The 13,534-nt window shown below is 41.8% G+C and overlaps 1 protein-coding gene across 2 annotated transcripts in view; it reads right to left on the bottom strand.

Annotated features, from left to right (window-relative positions):
- Positions 1-11,160: 11,160 nt before the first annotated feature.
- The window catches only part of rhobtb3 (Rho related BTB domain containing 3), a 46,841-nt gene continuing 44,467 nt past the window's right edge, over positions 11,161-13,534 (bottom strand). The window contains exons 11-12 of one of the 2 annotated variants that reach the window (XM_029693260.1): positions 13,401-13,497; positions 11,161-12,664 (exon numbers count right to left, since the gene is read on the bottom strand). In XM_029693260.1, the coding sequence (XP_029549120.1) occupies positions 12,546-12,664; positions 13,401-13,497 (216 nt within the window). In that variant the 3' untranslated portion in view covers positions 11,161-12,545. The remainder of the gene's footprint in view (positions 12,665-13,400; positions 13,498-13,534) is intronic. The other variant, XM_029693262.1, reaches the window with a different exon arrangement.

Raw genomic sequence — 13,534 nt, forward strand, 5'->3', positions numbered from 1 at the left:
TGGGGTTTAGCAGTCTTACTGAGAAGTTGTAAAGGGCAAACAAGTGTTTTAAAAGACATCTCAATGTTTTGGTGTGAAAGATCACTCAGAACTGTATGGATTGTGAAGGAGTACTGAACCTGCCCACCTGAAAAATGCATTAAATCTGTAAAATAAAAGTCAACTTAGCTTTACATTGAAGATTGTAGACTGTTTCTTTTCAGTTATATGCCATCTGTGTGATTATGGGCCTTGACCCCTGGTTAAGTGTTCCGTATGAATGCAACCCATGGTTATGAAAGCGTGATTGGATGCTTTGGAATGTTTGATCATTTCGGCTGCCGAGACTTTACATTTGTTTCATCATGATTAGTGTGAAAAATCATACTGTTTTAATATACTTGTCATGGAATGAACAGTCAGTCTCCTGGTTAGAATTGTAGACTGAGAAAATGCCTACAGACTTTAGCTCTTCGACCTAGCAGACTTATGGCACACAACTGACCTGGGTTCAAATCCAGCCAGTCACATTAGTGCAGCGACTTTGATTCAGTCAGTTGATTCCGAGGTGGTCAAAAGAGAGTGAATTGTAGCAGATGTAGTTTGGTGAACCACCCTCATGAGTAACCAACCTTTCCTGAGATCTGAGGACTTGGGTTAGTTCCCCTAACACAGCCTTGTGCAGATGAGGTGGGTTCAAACCCAGTCAGTCACCCGCTATCAACAAATATATAGTGTAAAAAACATTATGAACACCTGCTCTTTCCATGACAGAATGACCTGGTGAATCCAGGTGAAGGCTATGATCCCTTATTGATGTCACTTGTTAAATCATTTTCAATCAGTGTAGATGAAGGGGAGGAGACGGGTTAAAGAAGGATTTTTAAGCCTTGAGACAATTGAGACATGGATTGTGTATGTGCTGTTCAGAGGGTGAATGGGCAAGACAAAATATTTAAGTGCCTTTGAATGGGGTATGGTGGTAGTAGGTGCCAGGTGTACCAGTTAGGGTCAAGAACTGCTATGCTGCTGGGTTTTTCACACACAACAGTTTCCCATGTGTTTCAACAATGGTCCATCACCCAAAGGACATCCAGCCAACTTGACACAACTGTGGGAAGCGTTGGCGTCAACATGGGCCAGCATTCCTGTGAAATGCTTTCGACACCTTGACGAAATGAGGGTGTTCTGAGTGCAAAAGGGAGGGTGGATGCAACTCAATATTAGGAAACTGTTCTTAATGTTTTGTAGTCTTTTAAAAAAAAATCATTATTTCTTATGGCAGCAGGGGTGGCCAACTTTGATTTTGATATCTACACTTTAGAAAATAGTAAAATAAAGAAAAACCCTTGAATGAGTAGGTAGGTCCAAACTTTTGACTGGTACTGTACACGCCTAACATGTAAATAGGAAGTAAATCAATCTGTCGGGATTGTGAAGCCTTATGACTGCAGCTGCCTACATTAGATGTGGTTGAATTATCTTTTTTTTTACACTGATAAAAAAAAATCGGATAACAAAATTGCTATTTCAGTGTTCTACTTGGATCGAAAAAATGACAGGGCATCAAAAATAATACCACGCTGCAGCTTTAAAAAGTGGGATATCTTCGTTATATAAACACACCTCTTTTTTTAACGTTATACTGAAGTTGACTGATAATTGTTTGCCCGAGCGTTTCATATAACATTTCCAAGCCATTATTTTTTGTCTTTCAACCAACGTCAGAATGGCACAGGAATTTGTGGAAACTAAACTTAGGGGAGACAAAGTTACAATATTTCTAAAACAATCGTATTGCGTGACGGCTAAAGAGGTCTTGTCAACGTATACATTCAAAGCTGGGCATTTAGAATTTATTGACATCACAGGACGGAGAGATATGAGCAGTTTACAGGACTACTTTTTGGAGATAACTGCGGCTCGGACGGTGAGTTTCTTATTCGAGTCTTGCCAGTATTTCAATACCTTACTAATTTGTTGTTGTGGGTGCAATACTGCATGCAAATTTGTATCTAGACAGTTGCGCGCGAGTTCAAATATAGATTTCGCTCAATTTAAGCTTTTTGAGAAGTGCTTTTCGGAGTTCATGACGAGCGTAATAACTCGACGTCTCAATTTTTTGCAATGTCATTTGTATTGTTGTTGCAACATTAAGCAGACGAATATTGTACATGTTTATTTTTTTGTTTGTGTTTTGATCAGCCATCTCAATGACAACGCAATCCATGAACGTTGATTGGCTTGAAGTTCATAACCTGTGAATGTATTCAACTATTCATATTCATTTCACTAGCCGTCATCACTGAATTCTGAATCAGTAATGAAGGTAACATTTTGCTCATGCACAGCTTCACATTCACCTGTCCTCAAGTGAATTGTCATGCTCGCATGGATAATTACACAGTAATTTGAAATATTGATTTCAGTCTGTTACATATCCCATCAACAATGAATAGGGCAGCGATTATCAAACAAATATGTATAGTATTATGCCTAACATGATAGATTTGTTATAGTCCTCCTAAGTCTAATTTTTGGTTAATGCTGGCCAGTTGATGGACATTATGAGGATTCCGCATCTCATGAAGAACTTTACATGGCCTAAGAAATGCTGGTTCTGCTTTTGCGATTCTTAATGATATTTTGCTGTGTGTGGGGGGGGGGGGTTAATCGGTGAGGAATGTGTGGGAGGGTGCAGTGACGTGACAGAGCTGAATGAGAGTGGGAAACTGGAGGGGATGCTGCAGTCCATTGGCGCTCTGCAGTGATGCGCACACACACTACACCAGGTATGTGCACAGACACTACACCAGGTATGTGCACAGACACTACACCAGGTATGTGCACAGACACTACACCAGGTATGTGCACAGACACACACGAAAGGGAGTGAGGAGAGGGAAGTGCAAAGGATTAATTTGTAGAGCTGGACGATGGGGAGAGAGTATGAGGGAGTCATTTGTCTCTTTGGTAGGCCCCCAGACTGGGTGGAGCCGAGGTGGTTCAGGAGGCTGGAGACCAGAGTTCAGGGACCAGAGAACCACACCACCTGCTGGCCAAACAGGTCCTCTACAACCACCTTGGGACAACACATAGCCTAAGGCCCTAATGTAGATTTAAAGAATATTTCTGTCCTTTTAGTTGACCCTTTTTGGCTCAGGATTGCCAGAGGCAAAACTTCTGTATATTTTCTTTGTCATAAGCTTACACCAAGATACAGTGTATGGATATTCTTCTCCAATGACTGAATAAAAAATGCGTGGGTTGAATTGTTGGTAGCCTCGGTCCAGCCCTCCCCCTTCAGAGCAAATGTGAGATTAGGGAGTCTGGCAACGCAAAATTAGATTGTTTGCAATGCATGTGTCATACGCAGTATACAAGGCAGAAGGGAGTGAAGAGTGAAACAAGCTCTTTTACCTGCATCAAGGTATCCCTCAGTCTCTGTGCTTCTATGATTTTCATTTATTAGATGAAATAAAATGCATCACAACATGCATTTTCAGGATGCCCATCCCACATAGGCTTATAAGACACTGTATTTGCTGTAGCAAAATCAATATTTGTATATGCATAGAGATCCAGTTGAGCTGTCAGTCAACTGCTGCCATGGGCGGATTGGTCGTCTGGCAATTCTGGGCTGGTCGAAATTCACAAAAAAAATAAATGTGTATGTATGTATGTATGTATACATACATACATACATACATACATACATACATACATACATACATACATACATACATACATACATACATACATACATACAGTTGAAGTCGGAAGTTTACATACACCTTAGCCAAATACATTTGAACTCAGTTTTTCACAATTCCTGACATTTAATCCTAGTACAAATTCCCTGTCGTAGGTCAGTTAGGATCACCACTTTATTTTTAGAATGTGAAATGTCAGAATAATAGTAGAGAGAATGATTTATTTCAGCTTTTATTTCTTTCATCACATTCCCAGTGGGTCAGAAGTTTACATACACTCAATTAGTATTTGGTAGCATTGCCTTTAAATTGTTTAACTTGGGTTAAACATTTCAGGTAGCCTTCCACAAGCTTCCCACAATAAGTTGGGTGAATTTTGGCCCATTCCTCTGACAGAGCTGATGTAACTGAGTCAGGTTTGTAGGCCTTCTTGCTCGCACATGCTTTTTCAGTTCTGCCCACAGATTTTCTATAAGATTGAGGTCAGGGCTTTGTGATGGCCACTCCAATACGTTGACTTTGTTGTCCTTAAGACATTTTGCCACTACTTTGGAAGTATGCTTGGGTTCATTGTCCCATTTGGAAGACCAATTTGCGACCAAGCTTTAACTTCCTGACTGATGTCTTGAGATGTTGCTTCAATCGTCTGAGATTCCCAAAGATTGGAAAGCTGACGCGGTCATCCCCCTCTTCAAAGGGGGAGACACTCTAACCCAAACTGCTACAGACCTATATCTATCCTACCCTGCCTTTCTAAGGTCTTCAAAAGCCAAGTTAACAAACAGATTACCAACCATTTTGAATCCCACCGTACCTTCTCCGCTATGCAATCTACTTTCAGAGCTGGTCATGGGTGCACCTCAGCCACGCTGAAGGTCCTAAACGATATCATAACCGCCATCGATAAGAGACGTTACTGTGCAGCCGTATTCATTGACCTGGCCAAGGCTTTCGACTCTGTCAATCACCACATTCTTATCGGCAGACTCAATAGCCTTGGTTTCTCAAATGACTGCCTCGCCTGGTTCACCAACTACTTCTCAGACAGAGTTCAGTGTGTCAAATCGAAGAGTCTGTTGTCCGGACCTCTGGCAGTCTCTATGGGGGTGCCACAGGGTTCAATTCTCGGGCCGACTCTCTTCTCTGTATTCATCAATGATGTCGCTCTTGCTGCTGGTGTTTCTCTGATCCACCTCTACGCAGACAACACCATTCTGTATACCTCTGGCCCTTCTTTGGACACTGTGTTAACTAACCTCCAGATGAGCTTCAATGCCTTCCTTCCGTGGCCTCCAACTGCTTTTAAATGCAAGTAAAACTAAATGCATGCTCTTCAACAGATCGCTGCCCACACCTACCCGCCCGTCCAGCATCACTACTCTGGACGGTTCTGACTTAGAATATGTGGACTACAAGTACCTAGGAGACTGTAAACTCTCCTTCAAGACTCACATTAAGCATCACCTATCCAAAATTAAATCTAGAGTCGGCTTCCTATTTCGCAACAAAGCATGCTTCACTCATGCTGCCAAACATACCCTCGTAAAACTGACCATCCTACCGATCCTTGACTTCGGCGATGTCATTTACAAAATAGCCCCCAACACTCTACTCAACAAATTGGATGCAGTCTATCACAGTGCCATCCGTTTTGTCACCAAAGCCCCATATACCCACCACTGCGACCTGTACGCTCTTGTTGGCTGGCCCTCGCTTCATACTCGTCGCCAAACCCACTGGCTCCCGATCATCTACAAGTCTCTGCTAGGTAAAGCCCCGCCTTATCTCAGCTCACTGGTCACCATAGCAGCACCCACCCGTAGCACGTGCTCCAGCAGGTATATCTCACTGGTCACCCCAAAGCCAATTCTTCCTTTGGCCGCCTTTCCTTCCAGTTCTCTGCTGCCAATGACTGGAACGAACTGCAAAAATCACTGAAGCTGTTGACTCATATCTCCCTCACTAGCTTTAAGCACCAGCTGTCAGAGCAGCTCACAGATCACTGCACCTGTACATAGCCCATCTGTAAATAGCCCATCCCCATACTGTATTTATTTATTTAACTTGCTCCTTTGCACCCCAGTATCTCTACTTGCACATTCATCTTCTGCACATCTACCAGTCCAGTGTTTAATTGCTATATTGTAATTACTTCGCCACCATGGCCTATTTATTGCCTTACCTCCCTTATCCTACCTCATTTGCACTAACTGTATATATACTTTTTCTACTGTATTATTGACTGTATGTTTGTTTATTCCATGTGTAACTCTGTGTTGTTGTATGTGTCGAACTGCTTCGCTTCATCTTGGCCAGGTCGCAGTTGTAAATGAGAACTTGTTCTCAACTAGCCTACCTGGTTAAATAAAGATGAAATAAATAAATACAAATATTTTCCTAACTCATGATGCCATCTATTTTGTGAAGTGCACCAGTCCCTCTTTGTCCCCATGTGCAATTGCAAACCGTAGTCTGGCTTTTTTATGGCCGTTTTGGAGCAGTGGCTTCTTCCTTGCTGAGCGTCCTTTCAGGTTATGTTGATATAGGACTTGTTTTACTGTGGATATAGATACTTTCGTACCTGTTTCCTCCAGCATCTTTACAAGGTCCTTTGCTTTTGTTCTGGGATTGATTTGCACTTTTCGCACCAAGTACATTCATCTCTAGGAGACAGAATGCGTCTCCTTCCTGAGCGGTATAACGGCTGCGTGGTCCATGGTGCTTGTACTTGCGTACTATTGTTTGTACAGATGAACGTGGTACCTTCAGGCGTTTTGGAAATTGTTCCCAAGGATGAACTAGACATGTAGAGGTCTACAATTCTTTTTCTATATTCTTGGCTGATTTCTTTTGATTTTCGCATGATGTCAAGGAAAGAGGCACTGAGTTTGAAGTTAGGCCTTGAAATACATCAACAGGTACACCTCCAATTGACTCAAATTATGTCAATTAGCCTACCAGAAACTTCTAAAGCCATGACATCATTTTCTGGAATTTTCCAAGCTGTTTAAAGGCACAGTCAACTTAGTGTACGTAAACTTCTGACCCACTGGAATTGTGATACAGTGAAATAATCTGTCTGTAAACAATTGTTGAGAAAAATACTTGTGTCATGCACAAAGTAGATGTCCTAACTGACTTGCCAAAACTATAGTTTGTTACCAAGAAATTTGTGGAGTGGTTGAAAAATGAGTTTTAATGACTCCAACCAGTGTATGTAAACTTCCGACTTCAATTGTGTGTGTGTGTGTATATATTACACACACAGTACCAGTCACGTTTGGACACACCTACTCATTCAAGGGTTTTTCTTTATTTTACTATTTTCTACATAATAGTGAAGACATCAAACCATGAAATAACATATGTGGAATCATGTAGTAACCCAAAAAGTGTTAAACAAATCAAAATATATTTTATATTTGAGATTCTTCAAAGTAGCCACCCTTCGCCTTGATGACAGCTTTGCACACTCTTGGCATTCTCTCAAACAGCTTTATGAGGAATGCTTTTCCAACAGTCTTGAAGGAGTTCCCACTAAGCGCAAACCAGATGGGAAGGCGTATCGCTGCAGAATGCTGTGGTTGCCATGCTGGTTAAGTGTGCCTTGAATTCTAAATAAATCACTGACACCAGCAAAGCGCCATTACACTACCTCCATGATTCACTGTAGGAACCACACATGCGGAGATCATCTGTTTACCTACTCTGCGTCTCAAAGACACATCGGTTGGAACCACATATCAACTCACCAGACCAAAGGACAGATTTCCAAGTAGGGCTATCTTCTGTATACCACTCCTACCTTGTCAAAACACAACTGATTGGCTCAAACGCATTAAGAAAAAAAATCCACAAATGTATCTTTTAACAAGGCACACCTGTTAACCTGTTGAGGACAGATGTTCCGCTAGCGGAACCCTGTTCCGCCTGCGGAACCCCTAGCCAACAGCCAATGGCATCACACGGCGCGAAATACAAACCAACTAAAATACCACAATTCAATTTTCTCAAACAATCAACTATTTTACACCATTTTAAAGATAAGACTCTCGTTAATCTAACCACATTGTCCGATTTCAAAAAGGCTTTACAGCGAAAGCAAAACAGATTATGTTAGGAGAGTACATAGACACAAATAATCACACAGCCATTTTCCAAGCAAGCATATATTTCACATAAACCCAAACCACAGTTAATGCAGCACTAACCTTGGAAGATCTTCATCAGATGACACTCCTAGGACATTATGTTATACAATACATGCATGTTTTGTTCAATCAAGTTCATATTTATATCAAAAACCAGCTTTTTACATTAGCATGTGACGTTCAGAACTAGCATACCCACCGAAAACTTCCGGTGAATTTACTAAATTACTCATGATAAACGTTGACAAAATACATAATTATTTTAAGAATTATAGATACAGAACTCCTTTATGCAATCGCTATGTCCGATTTTAAAATAGCTTTTCGGCGAAAGCACATTTTGCAATATTCTGAGTACATAGCTCGGCCATCACGGGGTCACCTAAACTCAGAATTACTATTAGAAAAATTGGATTACCTTTGCTGTTCTTCATCAGAATGCACTCCCAGGACTTCTACTTCAACAACATGTTGTTTTGGCTCCAAATAATCCATAGTTATATCCAAATACCTCCGTTTTGTTCGTGCGTTCAGGTCACTATCCGAAGGGTAACGCTCGAGCGCATTCGTGACAAAAAAATTCAAAATATTCCATTATCGTACTTAGAAGCATGTCAAACGCTGTTTAAAATCAAATTTTATGCTATTTTTTTCGTAAAATAGCGATAATATTCCAACCGGGCAACGTTGTATTCATTCAAAGGCTGAAAGAAAAAAAAATGTCTGAAAGAAAAAAGTCTCGTGAAAGCGCATCTCAGTCTCACTGTTCCCAGGCTGACCACTTACAAACTCTGCTGCTGTGCTTTGCCCAGAGACAGCAGACACCCCATTCCACTTTCTGGTGGCTTTAGAGAGCCAATGGAAGCCTTAGAAAGTGTCACGTTGTGCTGTAATGTCGATAGAGATGCAACATAAGGACAACAAATTGTCAGACAGGGCACTTCCTGTATGGAATCTTCTCAGGTTTTGGCCTGCCATATGAGTTCTGTTATACTCACAGACACCATTCAAACAGTTTTAGAAATGTCAGTGTTTTCTATCCAAATCTGCTAATTATATGCATATTCTAGTTTCTGGGCAGGAGTAGTAACCAGATTAAATCGGGTACGTTTGTTATCCGGCCTTGAAAATACTGCCCCCTATCCCAAAGAAGTTAATTGAAATTACAGGTGACTACCTTATAAAGCTGGTTGAGAGAATGCCAAGAGTGTGCAAAGCTGTCATCAAGGCAAAGGGTGGCTACTTTGAAGAATGTCAAATATAATATTTGTTTAACACTTTTGGTTACTACATGATTCCATGTGTTATTTCATAGTTTTGATGTCTTCATTATTATTCTACAATGTAGGAAATAGTCAAAATAAAGAAAAACCATTGAATGATTAGGCGTAGCCAAACTTTTGACTGGTACTGTAATAGTAATTAACCCTTAGGATAGGGAGAGACATCTATAACAGCCCGGCATTTATATTTGCAATATAAGTAGTTAGGCTTTCGTAAGGTATTATGAGCCAATGGTAATCTATAAGGCATTTATACAGTAGTTTTTCTGCTTTATCTAATGTGTCTATTCATTCACAACTAGGATGTTGCTGGGCCCAGCACAAGCATTGTGTTCCCCTGGTCTTCTGGTACCATTGCTGTGGGAAAGTATGCTAAGCTTAGCTGAGACAGCTCAGGGGTGAGTGCAGTGGAGGTAGGAAGAAAACAGAGACACAGATGTACTGCCAGTTCCTTAATATGTTGGCTCTATATGGAATAGCAATTAACACAGGGAGGTAACAGAGGCACAGTTATAGTGGTGAGTTGTATCTCCAGTGGTGCTTTTACATGTTGTATGTGTATTAAACATGAGCTAGTTAAAAAACAAGGAAGACTTTCACTGGTACAATAAATGTTGAGAAACGCTGTACTAGAGTGTACTGCAGCCATACTCAACGAACGGGGTCAATATAGACCGAGGGTCCCGGCTTAAAAAACTAATACTTTTAACTTGCTGCTGTTGAGAATTGTAATAGTACAATGCAAAAGGATTAATTTCAAAATGAATTTGGTAGTGCGTGGGTATATTTCCTTTTATATCATTTACTGACAGAAAATAGAGCTAATTTTAACGTGTCAGCTAAGTAGTGGAACTGGACATTTCTATCTAAGTATAGTAGTTATCATTGCCAGATTACATGCCCAGGGGCCTCAACCCCCAAGGGGCCCACATTGATGTTGTTGAGTCACTCCGGTATCCCAACACACTCAAGACATGGAAAAATGTGTAGAATTGCAGGACATTTGCTTTAAACCTGAAAGATTTTCTCCGCCCCATGGCAAAATGTGTAGAATTGCAAGGAATGAGCTTCAAAATGCAACATTTCTGAAAAGGGGTGGGAACAGTTTTGTGTCGCATCAGTCGCGAGGTGTTTTTTTTCTTCCACTGAGCCAATAAATGACAATATACATCCAGACCTTTTCCATCTAAGAAATGTGTGACCCGGACCTTCTCAATTAGTAGTTGAGTACCCCTGATGTACTGCCTATGTCATGTAGCAATTACTGCTTGTGTGTGGACTACCTGGCCTGATGACTCCTTGCTGTCCCCAGTCCACCTGGCCGTGCTCCTGCTCCAGTTTCAACTGTTCTGCCTGCGGCTATGGAACCCTGACCTGTTCACCGGATGTGCTACCTGTCCCAAACCTGCTGTTTTCAACTCTCTAGAGACAGCAGGAGCGGTAGAGATACTCTGAATAATCGGCTATGAAAAGCCAACTGACATTTACTCCTGAGGTGCTGACCTGTTGCACCCTTGACAACCATTATTATTTGACCCTGCTGGTCACCTATGAACATTTTGAACATCTTGGCCATGTTCTGTTATAATTTCCACCCGGCACAGCCAGAAGAGGACTGGCCACCCCTCATAGCCTGGTTCCTCTCTAGGTTTCTTCCTAGGTTCTGGCCTTTCTTGGGAGTTTTTCTTAGCCACCGTGCTTCTACACCTGCATTGCTTGCTGTTTGGGATTTTAGGCTGGGTTTCTGTACAGCACTTTGAGATATCAGCTGATGTAAGAAGGGCTGTATAAATAAATTTGATGTGTATGTGTGTGTAAGTAGCATGGGGGGGTTAGAAATTGTTTCAAGTCATATTGTGTGTATGAGTTTATACAGTTTAAATTCAAGACAAGCAACTACGCTTCAGACTAACCTTCAACACATGACATACTGTATGTGCATTATTAATGCATACTAACACACTCGTGACTGCTCAGTAAGAGATGTACAATAACGATTCAGTAACATGTACAATAACGATTCAGTAGGCGGTGTGCCAACGTGTACTTCTAAAACATGTTTTTATTCCGAGTGACTTAGGTCACAATTATTACTGTACACAACCATCCCCAATGGCCGGCTGGTCACCAAATAAAACACCTACACCCTCTAGTCTCCACATGCAGTTAGCTCTACTCCAGACGTTACAAAACACCCCCTGGTACAGGCAGTACACAGTACAAAAATAGTTGCAGCACCATCAAATTATAATCTAATGGCAAAAAAATACACATTTTAGGTGTGGTCAAACCAGAGGTGTTGTTTGGCTAGGGTTTCAATGAATGTGTGTGCGTTTTTAAGTCTCCAGGTGCCCCAATGCTGTTAAACATGAGTGCTCTCTTTTGAGGATTTAGCATTGCAGAAGAACCCAGTAAGACAACCATGTAGGACCACTATGTACTCACAGTTATGGTGGCCTCGACCCAAATCAACTCCTATAGCCCTAGACATTTCTTGATGAACCATTATGGATATGAAGGAAGGGGACATTAACAAGTGTGTAGGGTGTAGTGCCTTGGGGTTGATTTGGGACTGAAGGATTGTGTCCATAGATTAAATAGACATCCTCTATAGATGCACAATCAATAGTCACGTTCATTAGACAGAACACTCCCAAACGTTTTAGATGCGTTTCAGCCTGTTCCCGTGAACGTTTCCCGTGCACATATGTTCATTTGAGCACCGTCTTCGCTTAAATAAAAATATATGTATCTCCTGTGTGGAGATGGCAAAGATGATCACTGTCCATTCTACATGGATACACAGTTAATTTGCCTTAAATGGTTATGGTTCGCCATGGACACAACCATTTTTCTACCAATAATCTCCGGGCCACAGATGCATCCTCTATGGACAGGTTATGTTTTTGCAGCTGCACAGTGCCTGAAGAAGGATTTACATCTCAGGAACCACAAGTATGCTATAGCAATCTTCTGAAATATGCAGCCACCGCGACTGCAAAGATAAACCTGGAATGTAGCCATTTTCTTTTTTCCACCCTAGTCTGTCATTTTGAAATTCTCCCTGGTTAAAAATATCAGTCATTTTGTCCCAAAGACAGTCACGTGTTGGTCTTAAAGGACCAGGGTGCGTCAGTCTTGCATTTCACCTCCCGTTGACGTCGCCTTTTGACCTTTTCTGCTCCACGCTCAACCCTCTGGGTCTTCTTTTCCCAAGCTGCCTAGCTTTCTGTCCCCGTTATCGCTGTCCAATTGAGGCAGATAGCTTGGAATTAAAGTCTGGTTTGTTTATAGCGTCTTCTCTCATTCTCTCTCAAGTCCTCCCTGCCAACCTTCTCCCACTCTTCTTTGTCCTTTGTCTCTTGCCCCACACCTCTCGGTCTCTCACTATTTCTCCAGGGTGTGGCGGCGGGTGGGTGTCACATGACGAGGCAGCGGGACTTCTTGAGTTTGCGTCGGCGCTGCTGATACTCGCTCAGCTCCTGCAGGTAGCCTCGGGAGGGCCAGCGCAGTCTCTCCACCTGTTCCCGCTCCTCCTCTGTCAACCGAGACAACAAAAACATAAGGTTGCCGTGATGATATCACCATGGCGACATGTCTCGCTCTCGCACACAAACAGTGCCAGGATACATTTTTCTGTCATTGCCTAAACAAACATTTTCAATGAAGCCATCATGCCGCCTAAGTGTTCTGCCTGATACCCCTGTGCTTACACCTGAGAACTGCACCAGTGTGAATAATAATGTGTAGTAGGCCTACTGTCTAGTCTTTATCTCTTCACTTGTGCCCTTCCAGACCCGTCCATTTGACCTGATATATGCACTTGTGTACGTTGACATTGTTAATGGAAATAAACCTGTTGTAGATGCTACTAAATGTGCATTGTGTGCTTATTAACCAGTGTGTGTGTCTTCTAAATCTGTCATAACCAGGGACCTCGTGGCTTGATTAGGCATTAAGAAAGGTAAATGCCAATTTAGCGTCGTAGGTGTGCAAGCCCTATTTACAAAATTGGAAGGTGTAAATGTTTTTTTACACGCTTTAGCAATCCACTATTCCACTACATCGGCAGTCATAATTCATTTAACTTGTAATATGTCTCATTAAAAAGCCATTAGCTTTCACAACAGCTTGCATCAGCCATAGCTTATGGTGACTGTCATGCAGGTCCAATTGCTCAGTTGGTCGCCGCATGGGGCTTGCAACACCAGTTGTACTTAGTAAGTAGCTTTGACTTATTAATATGCCCTGTGATCTGCCCTATGCTTTCTCACCTGAGAGCTCCAGGAAGTCAGGCTTGTGGCTGAAGATTAGGTAGTTATTGGCTATGAAGTGGAGTAGCCATACATACAGCTGCTCTGCATTGTGGCACTGTGAGAGAGAGAGAGAGAGAGAGAGAGGAACAGTG

The sequence above is a fragment of the Salmo trutta genome, chromosome 16 (assembly GCF_901001165.1).
Source record: "Salmo trutta chromosome 16, fSalTru1.1, whole genome shotgun sequence".
Taxonomy (NCBI): domain Eukaryota; kingdom Metazoa; phylum Chordata; class Actinopteri; order Salmoniformes; family Salmonidae; genus Salmo; species Salmo trutta.